The sequence below is a fragment of the Notolabrus celidotus genome, chromosome 9 (assembly GCF_009762535.1).
Source record: "Notolabrus celidotus isolate fNotCel1 chromosome 9, fNotCel1.pri, whole genome shotgun sequence".
In the NCBI taxonomy this organism is placed as follows: Eukaryota; Metazoa; Chordata; class Actinopteri; order Labriformes; family Labridae; genus Notolabrus; species Notolabrus celidotus.
In genome coordinates this window covers 10,870,306-10,894,573 of record NC_048280.1, presented here as the reverse complement: position 1 = coordinate 10,894,573, position 24,268 = coordinate 10,870,306, and the positions used below count along the sequence as shown (strand labels likewise).

Here is a 24,268-nt window from a genome sequence, read left to right as displayed (position 1 = left end):
CTACATTTGTGAAGACCATCAGACCTAAACTTTTGACCACTAGTAAGACTAGTGATATAACTTTTAATGGAACTAGTTCTTGTGCTTTATAGAAAATAGTATGTCCAAGACACTCAGTTGTTGAAGAAGTGGTATCCAAGCTATGATAAAACTTCCTAAAGCAGTGAGTGCAATCTGTGTATCTGTTTCAAAGTTTTGACAACGTGTTCTTGTGAACATTTCAGAATGCAGTTTTTTTTTATATAGTAGTTATTACAATCATTTCTCTGAAAGTGATAAATGGGATCATTGACTTGTGTTTCTTTAAGCCCTTCAAGAGCAATCTGAAGGTTTTCATGTCGGTTCTGCACCGTGAGCAGAGCCGGGACACTGTGCAGTGTTTACATACACTCACTCAACCATCTCGCACACAACGGTGATGGACGAGTGTTTGGCAATGAGGCATTAATGTCTCATCCATGGCTTATTGGTCTCCAATGAGCAGTGGCTGCTCGATTGTAAATAGCTAAAAAAATATGTTACATTTTTGTTACTCAAGCTCATTTTGAGTCAGAAAAAAACCTCCATTGAAAAAAAGACAATGAACTTGTGTGTTTTTACAGATGATAATTTGTAGAAGATCACATGTCAAATAATTATGCATCTATTTCCTTTTTCTGATGGTTAAACTGTCCAGTAGATTCTTCAAGCATTCATTCCTCAGAGAGGAAGGTGTAGTCATTCAGGAACATCTACTTAAATTGGGGAGAACACTGTGAGATATCCTGACTGTCACAACACCATGCAGACTGTCCCTTCTCAGGACCCTTCACCACTGACTTAGACACTGGCACTGTCCCAGACTGAGGCAGACAGAGTGAAAGAAAGAGAAAGAAGGGGAAGAGCTGGCATATGAGTAAGGTCCACAGGTTTGGCACCCAGCAGGGCTGGCAGAAACACAGCTAAAGATGGCTGAGTGCATTCCCAGCCCTGGCAAAACAAATGGAACTGTTGTTTGGGTTCAGAGGAGCTGGCCCTCAGAAAGGACACCGCGGCAGGGAGGTGGAGGGGTGGGCAGGCCAGACGGGGACAGTCGAGGACACTGGAGCAGGGTGGCAGGGTTGCATGGCTCACACCACCCACATTAGTTCCAAGAAACAGCATTGAGCAGTTCCCAGAGGATAATGTTTTTGGAAGAAAATTAAAGGAAGACACGGCTTAGATAAAGTAGATGTTCGACTGTATGTGTGGTTTGAAATTTGCATTGGACCAGAGAGAGAGGTACAAATATGATGAAAAGGCATGCCCCAACCTGTTGCTATCTGCAGGCATTTATGCTGTACAGCTCCCATCAAAGACTTTTTGCTGCTTCTTTGTTTTCTGAATGACTGTGAAGCCTGATTGGTGAAGCAGTTGTGTGAAAAATGTGTGGAAACCATTAATTCAACCTCAATTATCTATTAGGGTAACAGTGCTATAATCACTTCCTTCTTCTTTGACTCTTCTCTCACAGCCTTTGGGAGGGAAACCCAGATCACAAGAAGCTGAGGAGGGGTGTCTCATGTGGCCCAGACAGCCCAGGGGACTCGTCTGTCATTCAGCGTGATTAAGACTCAAAACGGGCTGGAACCATGAAACTGTCCCGTGCAGCACACTCTGCTGTGATGGTTAGGCTTTTAAATGTGTGTGTGGGAAAATAGATGGTGGCTGTTGAGGTTGGCTTTCCCTGTGAGCTGCTTAAACAGTTTCTATTATTGTTATTAGGTCAAATACTTGGTAATCTAAACTAAAGTAGACTCAAACAAGTCAACTACTCAAAGATTCTTTAGCATTACCATCTTATGTAACCATCTTAACCTAACAGTATAGATCAGACAAAAAAAAGATGGATTGAGATACATCGTTCTCGTTTGAGATCTATTTTTTCCTGTTTTGATGATGGTACAAAATAAATGAGAAAAGAAAAAGAAGAGTGAATAAGTTCTCTGCACTACAGAGGAAATAAAAGTCCTTTATTGTGCCTAAAGTTACTACATGTGTCTCAATACCACTCTTAACTTTGACCCTTCACTTTCCCTCTCTGGTCTACATGAAAACAAAGGCATGGCCGCTCTGTGGACCGCATGAGAACAACACACCACAAGAATAATGTGCATAAACACACATGGCTTTGTTGGATTAATGATTACACAAATACACCTTCCAGATACTGATCACATTGTAGTCCCAAGGGTGTGTGGGGTCCATGTGTACTGGGCCAGATGGAAACAAAAAACACATGGAGGAAGACCACAGTGAAAGAGTTTCTAAAAATAGGTACTGTAGGTTTCTTTTTTGTTTTAACCAAAACCTGCAAGGCCTAACCTACTAGACATGATGTAACGACTGCTTATTGGTGTACACACTCCGTAAGTAGGAAGGAGCACTGGCTCAGTAAGCCCCTTCAGCATGATACGTTATCACGCCTAAAGAATGCTTGAGATAATGTTGAGGCTTTAATCATACTCGACAGGCCTGTGGTGTTCAGGGAACCTGACATCCAAATCCTGTCTGTCACATCTCCATTTTTGGTAGACATTTTTTAGAGCCATTACATGTGGCTCGGTGCGTGTCTGCAGACAGGGTGGTCATGGCTGTTTACCAGCTTTGGCTGGGGTATGACGACAAAAGAATGCTGTTGTTAACAAAAGACTGAATTTTATCAGAACTCCTGCTGATATTTGAAGAGGAGGTACAAACATTTGCTCCTGTGATAAATCCATGTTGTATGTTTTGCTTCTGTATGAGAACAAGTATAGTATTATTACAGTCTTACGTGGCTGTCCTGAGTCTGCTTTGTAAAGTCAATGAGCAGAATAGATTGTGTTTATATCATTAGGAACTCTTCAGTTAACACTGTCATTAAAAAATACTGTGAAGAGTAATTTTATAAACATTGGCTTCAAATTTCAGGTCATCATGCAAAACTTCATATCTGATACTTCCAGGGACCTACATTTTTAATTTGAGAATCTACGTAACAGTGTGTCAAAGTATTCCTTTGCATTACTCATTTTTTTCCTACACTTCAAAGACAAAGATGTGCTTTCTTGTATTCATTGCTCCTTTCTCAAACATAATTATTGACACATATAGTTGATAAAACGTCTCTTAATAATGCTCTTTAGTACATCTGACTTCTCAGTTATCTACTTCTCTTCATAATAAACTGAGCCAGTAAATATCTGTAAAAACTTCATTATAAGCAGCTTTACATTAATGAAGAGTATCCACCTGACAAACTTGTGGGCATAGGTTATCCATTGAGGGAGCTGCTAATTGAGCTACCATGTATATGCATTAAATTGGTGTCATCATTTTTGTAAAATTTTCTCATTTTTAAAAGGACAAGCTCTTTCTCATTTTCCCTTTACAGCCACTTACTTCCACTCACTTTTTGATCCATCACATAAGAAGTTAGTATGTATGCTAACATTCACAGATGAAGATTTTTTTTTATTTTTTTACAAACCCTACCAAGATCACCAAGCCCTGATTGGATTAGGTATTCTTTCAACATCTCTGTCCTTCACCTCCTTCAAAGTGACAAGATAAAAAACAAATCTCACCGACACGTGTCCCCGCTGTGTGGCACAATTTAGTACTGACAGATGTGCACACAACTTTGTGAATCCCAAAAATGTACAGGTGTGCAAATATGCACACAAGTCTTAACATCTCCACACCCAACTCCACAAACAACCCTTTGACAGCTACAACGGGTAAAGCCATACACCGCTTACTTGGAAGACAATGCTTGCAGATGCAGATGAGCACCTCCCACGCAACTACCCCTCTCCCCACCTTCCACTTGGCAGAGCATACCGATTTCCACCTGGATGGTCTTCAACTATGTGCCAAGAGGATATCACAGCAGCTCCATATCCTCTGTGTGACAGTGTAATTCCCTTTGCCCTGCAGCCATGTCTGCAAAACTCAGACAGTTTACATGTTCATGTAGATACATTGCACTGGGGAAGAGTGACTTGCCAAGTATTCTGTGCATTCATTTGATTTCTGGCGCACACGGTTTAACCCCTCCAACAAGAGCTGTCACAGGTGAAACAAAGTAAAGCGAGAGATGTGTTTGATCTTGGTTGCAATAAATGGCAACCAAAACCCAACGCTCTTGACTGATTGATGACTCTTCTGCTTTGTTACCTTTTAATATAACACCAGTGCCAATCAGGTTGAGTGAAAATATTACATTTTAGCATTTTAGCAGCACTGTAATGGGGATGAATGGATATAGACACATGTATGTATCAAGTTCTAGACATTAAACTAAAGCATGAAGGAGAAATTCTGCAATAATTAGGTAATGTATTGTGTTTCACACCTGAGCACAGTACAAAGTTAAGTAGTAAAATACATTTCAATCATTTAGATTCAACATTTAATTAAACCATCTAAAACCCAAGGCAAAAAGTCTGATCACTGACACTTGAGGTTTTTTAAATCTGTAATAAAATGTTATACCCTGTACACTGTACCAGCCTGTTATTATGTCAGATGATAATCCCTCTGAGTTGTTGTAATGTTCTGGCATTTAGCCAGACTTTAATACCACCTACATTTCAGCAGTGGTTATTGAATAGACATCATATGCTAAAAAGACTTCTGCATTTTCATCCATGGGGAGGAGGAAAGACATTATAGAGTTAATTTCAAACTTCTACAGAACAAGCAACAGCCTGACACCATGAGTTTCATGTTAGTCATCATCCTATTAAAGAACTCACTATAAGAGTTCTGGGCTGCCCCCTATTGGGAAAGACAAGACTAAACTGTGCAAGAAGATCTGTGAGTCTTGAGATTTAATGAGAAGTCTGTGATTTCATGCTGGCTTTGTGAGATGAAGTGTTGATTATGTGGCTGAATAAGAGCCCAGCTCACCTGGTGTTAATGCTGTGCATTAACTACAGGACGAGTCAGGAAACCACTGACCTTACGTTAAAGCGTGTGTAATATGTAACATGGACATTTTTGATCAATCAGCTTGTACCTATAGGTTCAGAATGATTGTCCTAAATATGCATCTGTATTTATTTATCTAAAGTAAGTTGATCTATAACACAGAAAGTCCTGAATGTTTTAAAGTTACAATATCAACCTTATTGCGACTAAAGCACTCTGCAGTCTGATTTATTTCACTAGCTTTATTTGAAAGTGCAATCTTGTCATCTCCTGAATGTCTGCATGAATCTTGGATTTTGACCCTCTCTGAGTGTCTGGATGTTTGTCAGACAGCATTTTCTATCAAGTCTACATCAACTTTCTCTACACAGTCAAAGCGACCTGAATTTATTTGATCCAAGTCTTATTCTTGAGGAGAGACAATCCTGCATGATATGTGAAAACCCTTCACAGGGTCCTGAACAGTATGGAAATTGAATGAAGGACTTTTGAAATAAGATGTTACATCCGTAAGAAAGAGCTTAAGAAAACAGACAACCAGCTGAAGGAACACACAGAAGGCATATGTTCATTATTGTTTTTAAACCGCTCCCCCAGCGTAGACAGTCAACACTGAACACCCCCCACCCTCCACCCCAAGCTAAGGCTATCAGACGACTAAAGCTGCAAAAGTAAAATGACCTGGTGACTGTTAAAGCCCTTGGGAGAGTTTCTGTCTGGTTTCTGTGCTCATCTATCAATCCTGAGATTGGATTATATATACTCCACTGTTTCACTCAGCTTAGCTCTAACTTCAGATGCACACAAATCAGAGAATGACTTGTTTCCAATGGATACAAAAATACCTACTGCCTGCCAAGATTTATAAGATGCTTGAGAATACTGTATTTATATCCTCAAATAAAAGTTTAAAAAAACAATAACACTTTTTTAAAATCCAACCCAAATATAATGAGATTAAACTTTGTCTTTATTTTATGTTTCAGGTTGATGAATGTGGATTTAAGCTGAGTTTAACAGTATCAGACACTGGCTTTAATTATGTAATTTTAATCTCCAGACTGAGAGGTCTGGGAAGACCCTGTGAATGGATCCTCCAGTTCATGTCCTATGTCGTCCTCACACACAGACTGACCACAGCACTGTGGTCTTGCCCTCCTGGCCTGCAGGTCAGTGGATGCACTGATTATCCACAAGTCCTTGACACAAGACAAATCTGAGCGCTTTCATCTGTGTCGGTGGGTCGCCTCTCAAAGCCTTGTTACAGGATTGGTGCTCGCCAATTAGCACAATTAGCTTTTGGCAAGCCGTCGGAGGCGTCACATGGCACCAGCTTTGCACTGATGGTACCTGACAAGCCCGCAGATCAGTCATGTCTGCCATCACAGGGGGCAAGGTGGGTGTGGGATAGAGAGAAAACAAAGATGTAACTTAGATGAAACAGTAGAAGAAGAGTACCTTCCTGATATTAGCTTTATCTTATCACAAAGACCCTTTTGAAATTGAGTGGAGTGTGAGGACTGGACTGGAGCAGGTGATTAGATATGACAGTCACTATATGATGACTAATGCATTTCAGATAACAAATCACAGAACACTTGAACTACTACTTGGTCTTGACATGGACTTGTAAACATTTTCTTGCCTGTTAAAAAAACCACCCAGTCTTCTATGTGAAGCGATGGATTGTCTTTGAGGACAGTAAGAGAATTTGTTTGTGAGGCCTTGTTCCCCTGATCTTCTATCCAGAATGTACTGTTGAGGGGCTCTCTCCTCAAAGTCTTTTGAAGGGATGTATAACACTGGCAAATAAAGCGGCTTTATGAGGGTTAAATCCAACCCAAGCCAGGGTTCCCTGCCTTTTTAGAAAAAAAGATGTCTATGGGTACAGTACAGGAGGACAACATCTGGAGGTGGTTGTGCCAAGAAGGAATGCAGAGGCTTTGGATGGAGTGCAGAGCATTGCTATACCAACGTGAGTGTGGCGAGTGTGCGAGCACAGCATGCATGAGAAATCAGCCTGGAGAACAAAACACCAAAAGCCAAAGACTGAAGAAGGTAAACCATTCAGACATTTTCTTGCAGCAACAATGAATGTAGACAACTCAACATTTTTCTGATGTTAGACGTTAACTAAACTTACAGGAACCTTTGAACAATGGTTCAGAAGATGCCAGTCATAAACATGAAGTCTGATTTAACAGGAAAGAGATGGTACCCAAAAATCTTTAAAGGTTACCATAAGTAATGCTTCTGCAATGGATACAGAAGTGACGCCTTCTGAATGTGTTTCTGCACACCAATCAACAGAGCGTTGTATAGAAACACAGGCATACCCTGTGGACTGGGTACATTTGGTGCGCTGATAAAGGAGTCCCAGACGATGGGCAGAGAGATAAGCAGGAGGGGAGGTCTGGGGCACTGACGCTCTTACTTGAAGCTTTGTGTTTCCTCTGCGCTCTCGCTTGTCCTCAGCAAGCAAGTGCAACCTCTGAGCCTACTGGAAATCTAAGGTAACACTGCTTGAGATCAGTATCTTCCCTCAAAACAAGGAGCCAGGAAGTGTCCCGTCTGTCATTATCACAATTCATGCAGCACTGTGGTTTTCCTCCTCACATCAAATCCATCCTTTATGTTTTCCTTCCCAGGGATTTTGTGTAAGTTAGTTTTCTAAACCTTTCCAGCTGAGGACAGTAAAGGAGGGAGACCACAGCGCCTGCGTGTGTGTTTGTGTGTGTGTGTGTGTGTGTGTCTGTGTGTGTGTGTGTGTGTGTGTCTGTGTGTGTGTGTGTGTGTGTGTGTGTGTGTGTGTGTGTGTGTGTGTGTGTGTGTGTGTGTGTGTGTGTGTGTGTGTGTGTGTGTGTGACAATCTGCGGTGTAGCTGGAGTGCAGCTGCATTCCTGAGGGTGAGCAGTGAATTGACCGCATAACACCGCGGTGTGTGTGTGGGAGTATGACACAACAAGAAAGGAGATTACGGCGGAAAGGTTTGTTGATGTAAAACACAACAGTTTGATTTCCGCGGGTGTGCGCACAAATGAGCACATCCGCACAGCTGCTCGTGGATGGACGTGTCAGAGCGACACACCTTGTCTGACAACACTCAAGCACATCTGGAGGTCTTGAAGAGGAGACAAGTTAAAAGAGCTACTTAATTATCTGGCCTGAATACCAAAGACACTCAAATGAAAACATTCCCATCTCTTCTTCTCTTCACTCTTCCTGTCACGGTGTTTCTCCTCACAAAACAGTTAAATGCTTGCAATCGACATGAAAGCTTTGAAATAAAGACTAAACCAAAACACCTTATCATCATCTGTTAATCGCACTTGGAAGGTTAGTTACAAAGACAGGAAAACATAGTGACCTCAATAAACTGTATTGCAAAACTGTGATTTATGTGAGCAAAACAAAAAATCAAAGACAGGAGGCTGAAAGTTCCCGCTTTTCTCAGAAGTCACATGCATAATTTGTTTCCAAACAACTTTGTGTAAGTTATTCCCTGTAATCAAACCAAACGCACACCTGAATCAGTCAGATGCTCCAACCCTTTGGTGTTATGGATGTTAATCTGCTGATGTGATCTTACACTAGAGAGACTGCTTGGGAAATAAGGCACACACAATGACCTCATCAAGGTAGAGGAAAAAACATGTTCAAATACTTTGGAGTAATTGCCCTTGATCCCAGCTACTGGATTCCCTTTGCTCAACTGTAACAAGGTTCTATTTGACTGACTTTACACAGCTGCAATCCAAAAGATCTCATGTCCTAATAAAGTTGAAGATAAGTAGTTATGTGCAGAGTTGTTAGCCAAACAAAGTTAAAGCAGTTTCCTGTTTTCTCTTGCACAAATATCCTAAGTTTGGTTATGGGAGGCTGGCTGGTTTTGCACTGGTTTACATTTAAAGTATATCATAATCAATACTATTAAACTGGGTTAGAATGTATCTTTGTGCAAGCTTATCTAACAATGCCACTGCCTGTTAGGATTTATATGCATCTTCAGCCTGTTGCCATCAGGAAGGAGACTACGCAGTCTCCTTGCCAGAACCAGCAGACTGAGGGACAGTTTTATCCACCAGGCAGTCAGGATGCTGAACTCTCTCCCTGTTTTGCCCCCTCTTCCCATAGTGCTCCCTTCACAGACTTCACCCAGTCACTGACCTCCCCCCCAATCAAATCTACGCTGAGGTCTGTCATCCTCAGGACTAAAAAGCACACACTCACTTTGATTTTAAATTGCACTATAGCAAAGTTTTTGCACTGTTTTAAACTGTATTTTATTATTTTATTAGCTTACTTCTTGTCTTTTTCTAGCTTTCCTATGTTTATCTGTTGTCGTTGCTAGGGTCTGAGAGAGAAACATAATATCAAATCCTCAGTATGCCTGGTGCATACTGCAGTTTTTTGACAATAAAGAAGACTTTGACTTTTTGACTTTGATATGGACTCTGGCAGAGGGTAGACAGCTAATGAGAAATTATTTTAGTAAACTTTGGTTAGCTGATGATGCTAATAAATGTCAACTTAGCATTGTGCACAGTTATTTGAGACACTTCAAATATTAAGTGTAACACTGGGTCATCTCATCTCTAGCTGAAAACTTTTTACTGGAATTTATTGAAATGATTTTTTTATTTTTTTTTCTTCAAATTTTACATCCTTGACAAAATGAGAAGAAACAGAGCATTACTGTGGACATTTATAAAGAATGAATTAAATTCAGTAACTGGAGGAAAATGCACAAAAACAGTTATTATAAAACTGCATGAGCACTCTCATGACAACATGCCAATGGTTTGGTGTGCAGAGCAGCTCAGTTGTAGTGTAGAAGGGTGCAGTCTGGTCGTCTTGTCACAACACTGAGTGAAAGCCCTGAAGACAAAGACTGTTTTATCCTCTTATTGTCATGGAGAGAAGTGCCTGGCAGAGACTTGAGGCACAGACTGAAGGAAGGGAGGCCTTTGAGTGCGGTTTTGGAGATTGAGTGATACTGTACATCTATATGAATTAGAAACATCCTGAATCAGCTTTATGGGAACAGAAAACAAATTTAATAGTCACATTACCTGTTGTTTTTTTTTTTTTTTTATCAGGCACAATTATTATGCTACTACTACCATGAGTGCTAATACAACTACTGCTAATTAATCTAAAAGTACAGTAAAAAGAGGAACAGTGTTTGTCTAAACAATGAGATGTAGTTCATCAGCACTCAATAAAACCTCTAAAGGTTGTTTCTGCTTGACACCAAACATTTTTCTCTTTGCGTGCCGTGAGCTCGGCCTGTGTAAACTCTCATGGTGAAATTTACTTAGGTGTGACCAAACACTTTAGTCAAAGTGAAGAACATAGAAATAAGCAAGTTCCATATCAAAGATGTGCATACACTTGTGGATGTGCGCACGTGTGTATCCACATACCTACCAGGCTCATTACACCCCTGTATCTCCCCCACAAGTGGGAAACACCCTCCATCACTTTCTCCACAGCATCTCCCCTGATGGTCCCCAGTCAACATCCAACCCTGTCACCCTTCCTCAAAAAAAATCCTTGAGGAGGTCAACTGAGAGATTAAGACCCTTCAAATGGGGTCATGGAGATCAATGATCAAACAGAGCGTGCATCCCAGCCCCCAAACCCCCACTCCACCCACTTTATTTCAGGAAGCCTGATAATAGAGACAAAAAGGTTGGCTAACTACTTCCCTACGCCATGACCCGACCACCCTCTTAATCTCTGGCGGTGGCCTAACCCACAGCTGTCACAGGCGGTTCTCCCATTCACTGATCACAACATCTCCATTATCTGGGAGCGAATCTCTCAAATGGTTAAACTAATGTTCAAAAATAAAGATGCTGTCTACAAGATACAATGCTTTGTCTTTTCTCATATTATCACAATGTTCGGACAACTACTAAAAATGGACTTTAAAATAAATTATTAAACAAGGAGAGATGATAAAGCAGAAAAAATAGCCATGTTGAATTACAACCCAACACTCAATGGATCCATTAATAACAAGACTTTGCAAACCAATGCAATCACATCTGTCACACAGTGATCTATTTCATCTCCCTGCTGTGCAAATGTTCTCTGACTTATATTGTGTGCATCCAGAAGCAGCACAAAGGCACTGGTCAAATGAAACCTCTTACATTGGAAAAACTTTTTGGTGGTTGTGGGTTTTCTATCATTGTGTGAGCCACATTCCTGCAGACCACGGGAGAGCAGAGCGGGCTGTGGAGAAACCCTCTCAGCATTTGGGTTAGTGAAACTGTTCCCTCCAGGAAACACGCCTTCCAATGAGTTATAGCATTTGCATGCTGGAGTAGGTTCAACATTTTTAGAAGTCAAAGATACATAACTTTGATTTGGAGGAATGAGAGAAGGAGGACATGGCAGGAGATGAAAAGAAAAAATGACACAAAGCTTGACAGATGATGAAATAACTGCCTCTGGGCAGCATCTCTCTAATGAAGCGATGTATACAGTACGGACACAATGTTCAGAGTTGTATCATTAGTCACTGGGGATATGCATTTCTGTCCGAAAATTCTCTGATTCGAGAAGCAGTCACAAGGAGTTATGATGCTTTGTCTTAAGAAAACAGTTCTCAATGCAGGAGAGACGTTAAAGACAAACAATATGGTGTCCATGAGCACAGCAAGATCGTCTTAATATGCTGAAGTATGTGACTGAAAAACAGCTTCTTTAAACTAGTCAGAATCAAATAATGAATCAGTTTTAACTTGCACATAACTGGTAAATCACAGAGCGTCTATGCAAAGAGCATAATCTGGCTTTCACCTGACCTGTGTGACTCCTGCTGTGAGTACACACCAGTTGCTACTGCATATACTGAAATATATTTTTTGGCTATCAGGGTTTCTGTCCTCTAAATCTGACAAAACTAGCAGAGTGGAATTAACGGTTTGACGACGGCTGGCTTGCGTGTTTGGTGCATCATTTGATGGGAGGAGCTAAGCAGAGTGATGAGGAAGAGGGAGATGAAGACGTTTTTCTGTTGGGATGTTTCTTTTGTATGCAGCTTCTTCAATCACCATTCCCCAAATCGAATAAGATATACAATACTTGGTGTTAGTTAACTTACACTAAAGCTACAATGGACACAGAACATATGATGCAGTAGGCCGGTCTGACGTAATCTAACCTATCATCTTCTCTTTTTTAATTGCGTTGATCCTGTCCACTCATTCAGTCTGATACTTTTGTCTGTCCTGTTATAAAGACATTAGTTTTAAAATGAAACAGTCGGTCATAAGGAGATGACTGTACCTTGTTTTCAAACGTTTCTGGCAAATGTTATTAAGATGATGATGCTCTTCATTGAGTCTGAGATTTTGGCACTGGTAGACTGAACAGGCCAGCCAGGGGGACTGGGAAACACTGAGAGGAAGCGACCAGCCTCAGGTGTCATTGGGACAGGATGCAGACTGACCCCATTCTGTCCTTTCTTAAAGACAAAAAGGACCAGACAGGGGTAAGTACAGAGAGTACTTGGAAACATTTTCCACTTTGGAGCCACTTGAGGAGTGTCCTGCACTCTGATTTCCAGTAAGAGTAAGTCTGATTATTCCCCTTCATGTGCAGAGCTCTGAGTTATGTCATGCTGAGCTCTATATTCAACTGTATCTTACATTAACAGAGAGGTGCGTGGAGGAGTCACACAGAGTTAATGTTACGGCTTATTATGGCACATATCTGGACTATGCACACATTCTCCCCCAAGTTTGTGAAATCAGTAAGAGTGTGTGGAACTAAATGTGTGTTTTTTTTTTGTTTGTGACATCTGCTAACATGAGATCAAAAACTCCTTTCTCCCTTTAAAATACCTCATGGTTAATGCACCTCATGGAACAACCTCACTGCTGTGACACACGTGTGGTAGAGATGGCTGTGTTAGATGAACCAACCAATGAATTAGTAGAATATGTACGTACAAGGAGATGGGAATGAAGAGTTAAATCCAAGGCAACAGGCCAACAGTGATTTCACTGGTGCAGTCTTCACTTCACCACTCATCAGATGGCATTTCAGTATATGTGTAATGCTTTCTCTCACTGTCTGTCGCCCTCTGTTCTTGTGTGTGTGTGTTTCTCTGACATATTCATATATAAACAGTATGTAAGTGTTACAATGCTGAATGTAAATGAGTCACACTGAGGGGAAGATTAGAGGTATACACTAGTGTATTAGTGACAGTAGTACAGATTGGGACTCTATGCTCCTTTGAAATTACAACATGAAGTCATGTATCCACTGTTACTAGGGAGTGGTATAAAGATATCTCTGAAATTCAAGTAACCAAGACAAGATATTTTAAAAGAAGATTAATGAGGATACCCGGTACTAAACTTGTGCTCAGTATAGACGTTGAGGAAAATACAGTTGGGAACATTAGAAGTCAACCTCTTCCAAACTTTGCCCCTGACCTACTGCTGGGAAAAAGGGCTTTCTTGCAGGTTTTGACAATGAACGTGAAGATGCTCTTGTGATTGTGTCAACAAAGGTCAAAAGCAGCCAAGAGAAAATGTTCTTTTTGGAGAGATCACTCATTCCAGGATCAGCTGGAGTAGTAGAAGACATGGCAGATAAAAAAAAAAAAAAATGTCATCTGTGTCAATGTGCCCGCGTGTGTCTGAGTGTTAGTGTCTGTCTGCCTGTCTCTTTTTGTCAAAACAAGGAAAAGTGATGATTAATGATTGTTTGCATGCAGGTTGGTGAGGAGGTGAAAATGTTTCCCTGTCTGCTGCTCAGTACGGTTGTCATAAATTTTACGCAAATTGAGAGAGCTCGAACAATGTTTGAAAACAATTAACACCAACATGCTGCAATTGACTTTATGGTGTTCACTGGTGGGCCACACAAAATGCCATCAAAGTGTATGACGCATATGAATGGCTGCTTTTCTGTGCGGTGTAATTTTGTCACAATGCATAAGCAACATCAGACTTAGCTCTGGTACACTGAAAACAGATGTGCTTCAATTCATACCAGGCTCTGTTTTCCTCACGGTGGACTACAGCATAAAAGGGAATGTTCGGAAGGGGATTGTGTTGAGTGTGTGAGTCCGTGTGTGCGAATGAGTGAAGTGCTCAGAGTGTGTGCTAAAGAATGGAGAGGATGGCGGAGGTGTCTTTCCTGTTGAGTCATTCTGAAATTTTTATTGTTTCAATGCTTTGAATTTGGAGTCATCGTCATGGTTCTTAGGGTAAGCTTTACAGCCGTCCTTCTTTCTTCAGTTTACAGTGTCTTTATTATCTTTGTCAATATTCTCTTCCTGCTCTCATGTAGGACAGTTCTATACCCTGTTCTGCCCTTCATCCCTCTTTGTGTCTCACTTTATTGTTTTTTGCACTCTTCGTACTGTTCTTCATCAGTTTATTTCTTTCTCTCTCTCTCTCATCTTCAGATAACACAAGCACCAAAAGAACCCAAAAAGGCTCTGCCCACTAACACTGTCAGTGTTTTCTAAAACAAGAGCCTCTCGTGGACGCAGTCCATTAGGCCCATCCATCCAAACAGACCTGCTTTGTTGAGGTGTTATATCAACAGGGTGACCTCCCCTCCACTCCTCCCCAGCTTCCTTGGGCCCCCCAACAGCAGGAGATTGATGTCAACAAGGAATTTTGTCCCACATTTCCTTAGACCTCCTCCAGACCCACCCTGCTCCTGAAAAACACTTGCACCAGCACAGAGGGCCCCAGTGAGGCCTTAACAGCCCCACTGAGCTGTGTTACCCCACAGCCACCTTCTCTCACCCCTCGCTTTAGTAGTGTTAGAAACACCCTAAGTCACTAACATGACACCGTAAACAAGGAGTGCCCCTGAAAACAGCACCAGCAAATTCAAGAGTGTGTGTCTGTGTGTGTGTAAGGAAATGAGCCACCTTGTTCTGTCAACAGAGTGGTTATGGTGTGAAGAGGGTCAACCTGGAGACGTCATTTGTGTATGGTGTCATTGCCAGAAGAGCTGCGAGTAGAAATCTGACCAGCTTGTTTCATGGGTGGTGTCTGTCAAACATTCAAAAGAAGCGAGAACCTGTGACACAGCTGTTGTCTGTGGAGGTTTGTGGAGGTCGGATGAAAATCAGCCGCAGGATTCAGAGGTCTGCTGCAGGACGTTTGCATAAAACTCCATCTGTGAGCCTAATCTAATTCTGCAATCTAGATCACGTCCAGTCCTTCAGTGACTGACTCACTGCAAGGCTTTCTCCACAGACCTATATCTATGGCTGTAACACTATACACCGTGTAATGACTGTCCAAGGGAATGTGTGCTTTCATATTTACATACACACAACCCTTTTCAGTTCCACAGGGGAGGTTTAACACAATTTACAGAGGAAAGCTTCAAAGCAGTTCCCTTGAGACTGAGGCTTAGGGTTTCTGAAATGTCAAAACTATCAAAACAAATTATGATACAAAGAGTTCAAATGAAAATGTTGTGCTTCAGAATCTTTAGAATAATATCACTACTATAGACTGCAATAGTCCACTTTGTTGAGTAGATTCATATCTTATCAATGAACCTTGTAAACTCATATTTGATGGGCACATAATTGACACTAAATGTATACAAAGATAAAAACCTGAAGTGGTGATAGTAAATGACACCTCAAATGTAATCCCTGCACCTGAATGAACTCAAAATGTGTCCACATGTGCCTCTGGTAAACAGTTCAGAAGTCCAACCAGCCCTCTGTGAGAGGCTTGAGTCTGGAAAGTGACAGAGAAGACATGCAGCATTATATCCATGAATCACATGTGGTATATACAAAACCTTAGCCATGACTTGATGCTTTAATTTAGAGTGACTCGTCTAATAAACATTTGGACATGCTTAAATCACTTAAACATTTCAAAGGGATTACTGGGGATGTAACAAAGCTACGTTTACCAAAGCAAATTATTTTAGAGGATCAGAGGTCATGACTTCAGTTTTCAAAGTATTATGGATTACAGTAAACTTAGACATTAGTAGGCACATTTTTCAATACATGAATGTACTAATGTAAATGAGTTGCTTTGGGTTTCTGTCTGCTGCAGGTTATCTTTAATTACAGCTCAAATTTATTTAGGTTGGAACACACAAAAATGAACTCCATCTGTCCTCCAGTCTATAGTTTGTACAGTGTTACTCTACTAACCTGGGAATGACCTTACTGTGTCTGAAGCAAAAGTTCACTGAAGAAGCTCCACTGGCCTAAAACATCTCAAAGTGATGTGCAATGACCCTTAGTAGACTTGTTTACTTAGGGAAAAGCTACTGGAAATCCTGATAAATAATGAAAAGATACATAACATACTGGGTATATATGGTCGCTTGTCAGAGACCTTTACAGGATGCATGTAAGATTGAGTCCTGCAGTCACAGACAAGGCTGTGTGGCTGATGTAGGGAGAGAGGGACAGAGAGAGAGAGAGGAAGAGAGAGAGAGACAGAGAGTGAGAGAGAGAGAGAGAGAGAGAACGAGCTAAGTATGGTTGTTTGCTCAGATGAAGGTTTGCATGACTTTAAAAAGACCATCATATACTGCTCAATCTTTACTCTATGTTTAAAACGTGTCTCCTTCACACATACACTGAGACACAGTACATCTCAACCCTTCAGAACAATGAATTAAAGCAGCAGGTGTTTAAATCTAGAGAGCTGATTCACATCATATATACTCTGTGTAACCTACATAAACGAGTGAAAGTGTATAGAAGTCTTTTCAGAAGAGCCACGAGAGACAACCAACACTCTGCAGGGTTCACCCTGAGGCCTCGGCCCCTGCTGCTGAGGGTGATAAAATCTTTGGAATAGGAAGTGGCATATCTTTAATTGTGCTTTTATCCTGAGCTGAGGAGACACACTGCACTTACACCGCACCAGCCAGGCCAGTGCTCAGAGTGGTTTGCCACCTGTTTCCTGACATGTACCTCGGTACTTCTAGTGTAACTTTCATTTAATATTAAGCAACTCCTCTCTAGTGCAGAGCATTTTGACAACCTTTATCAATAAGTAATGTGAACGCATAAATATTCCCAAACTTCCTGAAGACAAACCATTCACAAGTTATGGGCCCAACGAATAATGTACGTTACCAGCTGGCACAAACGGCACGTACATCTTTGTGCCGTTACTGATTACAAAAGAAAATCGAAGTTATTATGAGGCAGTGACTATTTTTAGTAAAGAGTTATGTGATGTCTGCTGATGGTAGGCACAGAGGCACCGGTTGAGGCAAACCCTTGAATAGATATATCTTGTAATAAATATAATGAATATGTTATAACATTCCTTTGTTGGAAACATTTTTCTCTCTTGAATGGTCTGTGTTTTCTGCAACTACAGCAGTCATTTAGATTTACCTTCACCACAGCTCTCATACCACATCAGTCTGAACACAGCCATCCTGTGAGCCTCTAAGCACTACTCTAAATAAGTACTAATCAGTTAGTCGTGTGAAGTTTCTGAGTAAGGATCAGTACCTGTTTTTCATTTTTATCAGCATGCTGCTTTAAAAATGTTTTATCACAGGACAGATGACCTATTTTTACTCCTTATGGTTCCAAGATGTCCCATAACTGAGGCAAAGCTGCTCTGAAGTGAGCTAAAAGGGAAAGCATGGGAACCTGGGGGCAATCTGAAAATAAAGTCCAGGAAGAGACCCCTGTGGATGTTGAACAAATGTTTGGTTAACGTATGGAGGGTTTGCCCACTCGCACTCTCCGCTGGCTGAGGTGACCGACTATTTCCCATAATTTTCAGTTTCATTTTTAAACAGTGTGACAAATGATATTACCTAAAGCTGGACTTTCATTCGTAGGAAAAGTAAGAGTTATTGCTTTGCTCAAGAGCTTAGCATACAATTCAGAGGCAAAGGACAAGATGGAAGAGAGGAGGTGGAGCCCGTGACTAATTTTTTTGTTGGCTTGAAATTTTGCCTCATCTTTGCGATTACTCATGGGTCAATGAACACTAAGCTCCTTTGGTGACACAGCCATGAGTCAGACGATAATATGCACACACTGTCATTAAAATATAATTTTTAGGACACAAATACCTTACAAAGAATAAAACCCCTCGCATCACACCACACCAAATAAGGATTTCTCTTCTGGATCCAATACTGAGTTCAGTGCAACGAGTTCAGCATCCAATAATGACAATGGTTAATATTAGACTAATGGCTGAATTTGATGGAATTGAGAAAAGCTTCCACCTTTGCAGAATATTTTAAAGCTGTAAATGAGGAATAACCAGTTTGTGATGAATAAGAAAAACAGCATATCTGAAGAGGGAGGGTAAATAAACTGATATTAGAATAACACCTATCTGCATCCAGGGTTTTCTTATAATATGTTTCAATGCATTTAAGACAAACATTCGTGATTGTGCATGAAAATAAATACACTTTAATGTCTATAAAGTGTTTCTTAATTTAAAATAAAATCATATATGTTTATATTTCTATTGCCTGTAGAAGTAAAACACAGTGTGAAAACAACAGCATCAGTTCTAACACGAGCTGCATCGGCCTCCCTGATCCTCTCATTCGATGTCAGATGCTCATTATGAACTGAAATGGCCTGATGCATGAACAGGCCCTTTAGGCGACATCTATCTCATGCTCCCGTCCCCATAAGCCAGTCTCACGTGTCACCAGTGTTTGCAAACAGTTCAGGAAAGTCAATATGTCCAGAGATTGATGCGATGATGGGTCAAATATGGCAGAGGACACATCACGCTAAGACCGGCAGGCAAATGTGGCTCAGACTGAATTAATTGGCTACGTTATGAGGGCCAACAATGAGACCAGTGTTGTCAGGCTTATGGCAAGCAGTGGCCATTAAAAATATCAATAAGATTAGTGGGTTTACGTGACTGTAGTGGCTGGTGCTCAAGTGCAAGCAGTCCATACTAATTACTTAAACTAAGTTAAATTGATTGAAGTTATAGGGTTTTTTTTCTCAGATGCATTCAGTCTGGGTCACAGCAGGATCTGGTATAGAACTTTTCTCTCTATCTTTTCCATCTACCGATGTAACATCAGTGACAAGCAGCAACACTGGTGGTCTGTGCTAAAAAATGCAGATGGTCCTCTCTCCAAGCGTCCATCTTTGTTATCCCTCAGACAGTAAATCGGCCTTGGTAAAGGCTTGTGTATGAGTGCCTTTGAGAGTGTGCTGCAAAGTGAGGTTCCAAGACTTTGAGCGAGCAGTGCACGGGGAATGCTATATGCATTACATATAGCTTCTACTCTAAGAGAGTCCTGTTAAGGAGGTAGAGTGGTACATGGCATGCAAAAAGAAAGACGAGGGGAGAGTGAGAGTGAAAGAGAGAAAGAGAGAGGTAGTGCTTACACCTGAAGCTGTGCTGTATATCATCCCTGCCTCCTTCAGCACTGATTCATTCTGTCCTGAGGTGAGGTGCTGACATGACCTACCATTTTGGCTTCTACATGACATTTCTACTGTCTTCTTTAAAGAAAAAAAATTACCAAACACAAGAAATGGCCCTCATGAGGTTCTGTGCTGGAAGTCCATGGGACAGCAGTCAGTCAGAAGTACGTTGATTGAAGATGCAGGGAAGATTAGAGGAGCAAAACCTGCCTGGACCATTATGGAGTCAAACAAACTATAAAGAAAGCGCACTGCAGATTGAAATCTGTGTCCTCTATAACCTACAAGTGTACAGTTTTCAAATATGGATAAGATATTGAAATTATACAAGTTGTGATCTAACATAAGTCTTCCATATTGAGTTAATCAAACTTTCTGTAAATAAATTTATAGCACTGATTAATTATATTTTCAGTTTAAAGATAAAATGCCTGCCAAACAGCAAACAACGGTAATCTTTCACTTTAATAAGGGGAAAAACATACAGATGAACACAAAAATTCAAGGGATCTGTGTTCCAGAGCCAAAAGGCTGTTTCATGGTCCATTTACTTGCAAAGATAAAAAGCAAGCATCTTGGAAGCACATGCTCCTCATGTTCTCTAAACTGTGAAACAGATGAATGTTTCACAAAAAGGAAGCTAAGATCAGAAAAATGAAATATTTGAAAGAAAATGATTACTAATAATTGCCAATTGTCATGCTGCATATCAATCTTCATGTTCATACTACTGTTATAATTGAGAAAAGACTCTGAGGAAAGCGGCTGGAACTAATGTACACATCAAGGACAGACCATGCGGAAAGATCATTTGCAATTTTAACTCTTTTGCAAGCTTACATTGCTGAGGCAACAAAACCAGAACTGGAGCACAACAACAAGAGATGATGTTAATAAAGAAACAACTACATTTGTTCAGACTGAGCCAGAGCCTGGTAGCAGGAGACATCTCTAAATTGATATGCACTGTGATGGATTGTAAAGCCCTTGAATCTTCTCTCAGCAGGATGAGCGGGATCAGCTCCACAAGACAGTGTTCCGGTATCAGACTTCCTGTTTTCCCAATCAAAGTCTGTCTGAATTTCAGAGAACAGCCACATGCAGAGCATTGACGCTGGGAGCAACACCTTTAGCCAGCAAGTTGGCATTGAAACATTAATTAAATGACACCACTCTGGTAACTGAATGAAATATGAGAATATGAGACCACACATTGTTTATCGCTGCCTGATAGAAAATTGAAAAAAGAAAGAGGAAGAAAAGAAGCATGTTCGAATCATAGACTGTATAGATAAAGGATGTAGTATCTGTGACGTTACCCATCTGTTTCTGAAGTGCTGTTTTGAAGTCAATCATCGGCAGGAGCCATATTGGAAATGCTGAACTCAACCTAACTGCTGTCGAGCTAGTGTGAGGTAAAGAGGCGGGCTTTGAGCCTCCTCGCCAACAGCTACAGTGTTCCCGCCTGTCAATCAAGTCAGCTGTGCCTCTCGTAATTGGAAAACTTGTGACCTTAATATCTTCTAAATTGCTGTGTAATGAAAAAAAAATTCACCCCCTGTACAGTTTGTGCTGATCGAGAAATGAGCTTTCCAGACTACTTGTTTTTTTTTTAACCAGGCTGTAAACATGTTTTTTTCTGCTGTAAAGATTGGCTTTTTGAAATTTGTGTGTATGTGGTTTCTGGTACTTCCGGAGCCAGCCTCAAGCGGACACTCAAGGAACTGCAGTTTTTAACACTGCCACATGGGCTTCAATTCTTGCAGCCAGAGGTTGCTGCTTGGTTCAAACACATTCTTTACACACTGGGGCACCAGCATTATGCCGTTGTGTAGTTCAGTGCAAAAGTACAAAGGCATAGTGAGGACAAAGCCTCATCACTCCACCAGGAGCCATTAAATTAATAAGTCTGTTAATCTGTAAGTTTTATCTTCTTTGAATCACATCTTGAACGTTATGTACATCTACTTAGTTCAGTGTGAAAATTAAGAACACTGTATTTCATTATTTATCATTTAGTGGTGTGTCTGACTTTGTAAAGGTTTATAACCTGGACGAGCTGCAGTGTTTTTGTGCAGGGGAAAATGAAGGTAATTGAAGTTACGGATGCACGGTGTGGAGTAACTGTAAATGCGCATGTTTTACCTGGTTTGGCGTCCTTGCAGCAGGCTTATCCTGGTGGTTGGCGAGGATGAGGAAAGGCAGTGTGCAAAGCTGTGGGTGCTGCAGGGCCGAGTGGAGCTCATTGCGCGCTGCCTCGAGGTCCTCATCTGACGAGGCACTGTCCAATACAAAGACTACACCCTGTGACCCCTGGTAGTAACGACTCCAGTATTTCTTGATGTTGTCTGCTCCTGTGGACAGATGTCACAACGAGTAAACTTAAAGGAGTAGTTATCACTGATTTCACTGATTTTGCTTTCATCTAAAGCCTGCTACTGAATATAAACTCTCTTAAGGTTTAATAATGAACACTGACAAAAACATGTATCTGATCTCTTTTATGTGAATCAACCTCAAAACAAAAACATTTACCTCAATCAAGTAAATTAATAACTTGTGCGGGTAATCTAAATTCAGACCAAAATATTACACAAAAGACACCCATCAATCCATCATGAAACACTCTAAGAAATATAGAGAACAAAGCATATGAAGATACTGCACAGAAAATCATAAATGTTCATATATTATTCTGCATTTTCTTTACCTACATTCATATAATCTATGCATTCATTTATGTATGCAGTAGCATATTTAATTGTACTGTAGATTATTTCTAACCAAGAGCACCAAAACACAGACGGTTTTATCAAAACAATCTCTGAGTGGTTTCTGCTGTAGGTTTTTTTTTTTATGGTATTCAGCCACTTGAGAAGGAATGATCATGAAACATACAATTTGAAAGTGAAAACCTCTCTGCATTTGGTTTGTCTGTTTTCTGTTTTTCAACAGCTGCACAAGTCATTGTTAAAACAAAGGAGTGAACCCCAGACTCCTTCAAGTACACACATATTCACTTGATCATTTCAGTGGAGTCTGGGCTAATTTTCAAGGCCACATGGACATGGAGTTCACTCTGAAAAACACATGGTTCTTTTTTGTGTGCTAATTTGGAACTCAAACGTCTGCTCACAGTGGTTAAGTTCAAGGAACTTTAATAGTTGATGCAAGTAATACGAAGAACAAACAATATGAGTCAGTCCTGACTCTTTTCCCACCATCCACTACCAAACAGTGTGATGTATTTGAACATGAAAAACATTCTGATTGAGAATTGTAAACCTACAAACATATTGTGCCATTATTTTTCATTACACACTGTGCACTGTCTTTAACTGGAGAGCACTTACTCAGGGTCTGTCTGAATCCCTTCTGCTTCCTAGGATTAGATAGACCCTGAACTCAAACTTATTACATCCTTGACCACCCTGTAACCTTATCAATATCTCACCAGAAGAAGAACATTATCCTGTGATTAGTAGAGCTTAGCGGGGTCAGGCCACTATTACCTGGGACTTAGAAATCATCAATATCAACGTTGCTGCCCAAAACCAATCCTGTTGGTAACTTTCAATTTGTAATAGAGTAGAGCTGCAGTAGAATGATGTCTACAACTGTACACACAGATTATTTCAAGACATGTAAATGATCCACATCTAAAACACCTCTTAGTGAGAAATCTCAGCAATCAAGGCAAATTCTCATCATGCTATTATTTAGTGTATTTAAACAAAAAGCTATTTTAAGGTAAGAAATGAAAACCCAATGAAAACTTCTACTTTCCTCTCATTGTTGCAGGTTAACTCAGTCAAAACAACCATCAGACTCTGGAACTCCCTCCCCCCACATATAAGACAGTCAGACTCCATAACATCACTCAAATCCCAGCTCAAAACCCACCTATTCAAATTAGCATATTCCCTTTAACTGAACTCTGAGCACTTCACTGTTTTTTTATTTTAATTTAATTTTATATTATTATTTAGTCTGTTTGTTTTAATGATGTTTTAATGATAAATGTTTTTTATTTTATTATCTGCAAGGTGACCTTGGGTGACTTGAAAGGCACCTCAAAATAAAATGTATTATCATTATTATTATTATCATCATTATTATTATTATCATCAATACAGATGTGGGGTGGCCATGTATAGAGGCTATAATCCTTTTTGCAGTGGCTGCTGGTTTGACTCCCAGCCACGACCCTTTGCTGCATGCCACCCCCCATTTCCTGTCTCTCTCCAGCTGTCCTGTCTATTAAACGCAAACGTGCCGGAAAAAAATAGCTCAAAATAATTAACAACAATCCATGAAATACGAGTCATATCCTCTGTGTTACTCATGCTCCCTCAGCATCTAGGCATCTTGTATCTTGTGAAAATTGGACTCCATTGTGACTGACTGAACACAACTTGAACACAGATACTGAACTTCTTCAATGGGGAAACTATAAATGCCAAGCCAATAGAAGGTGAGACAGAATAAATGTGTGGTGTCAACACAGAGGCAGCATGAAGGAAAAAAACACTAGTTCTCATCATATTTTTTTCCCTCTTATTTACTGTGATGCATTAGAAACTGAAAATCTGGCATTTCAATAATCATAATGTTCATCAAGTCAGCGTCTGTCTGATTGTCGTCATATTAAATTCACATATTAATAATCCATTAAGGGAAAAAGTTATTAAGTAGGGTAAAAATAACTCTCTTTCCTTCCCCTCTCAAATAAACAACCAAATATGCTGTTGTCATTTTGTTCTTGTTTGTTCTACATGCGCACCAAATGTATTCACACAAAACAGATAGTTACAAAAGGTCCTCTCACGAAGCATACGCAAGTCCATTTGTTTTTACAGGGTTGAACTTTGTGTGGTTAAAAAGATCCTCCTCCGTCTGCTGAGGTCTCTTTGTAAT

General features: G+C 40.4%; 1 protein-coding gene across 3 annotated transcripts in view; it reads right to left on the bottom strand.

Annotated features, from left to right (window-relative positions):
* Positions 1-24,268, bottom strand: part of LOC117818829 (ADP-ribosylation factor-like protein 15) — a 108,132-nt gene that overhangs the window by 25,879 nt on the left and 57,985 nt on the right. For all 3 annotated transcript variants that reach the window (XM_034691926.1, XM_034691927.1, XM_034691925.1), the window contains exon 4: positions 21,497-21,705. In XM_034691926.1, the coding sequence (XP_034547817.1) occupies positions 21,497-21,705 (209 nt within the window). The remainder of the gene's footprint in view (positions 1-21,496; positions 21,706-24,268) is intronic.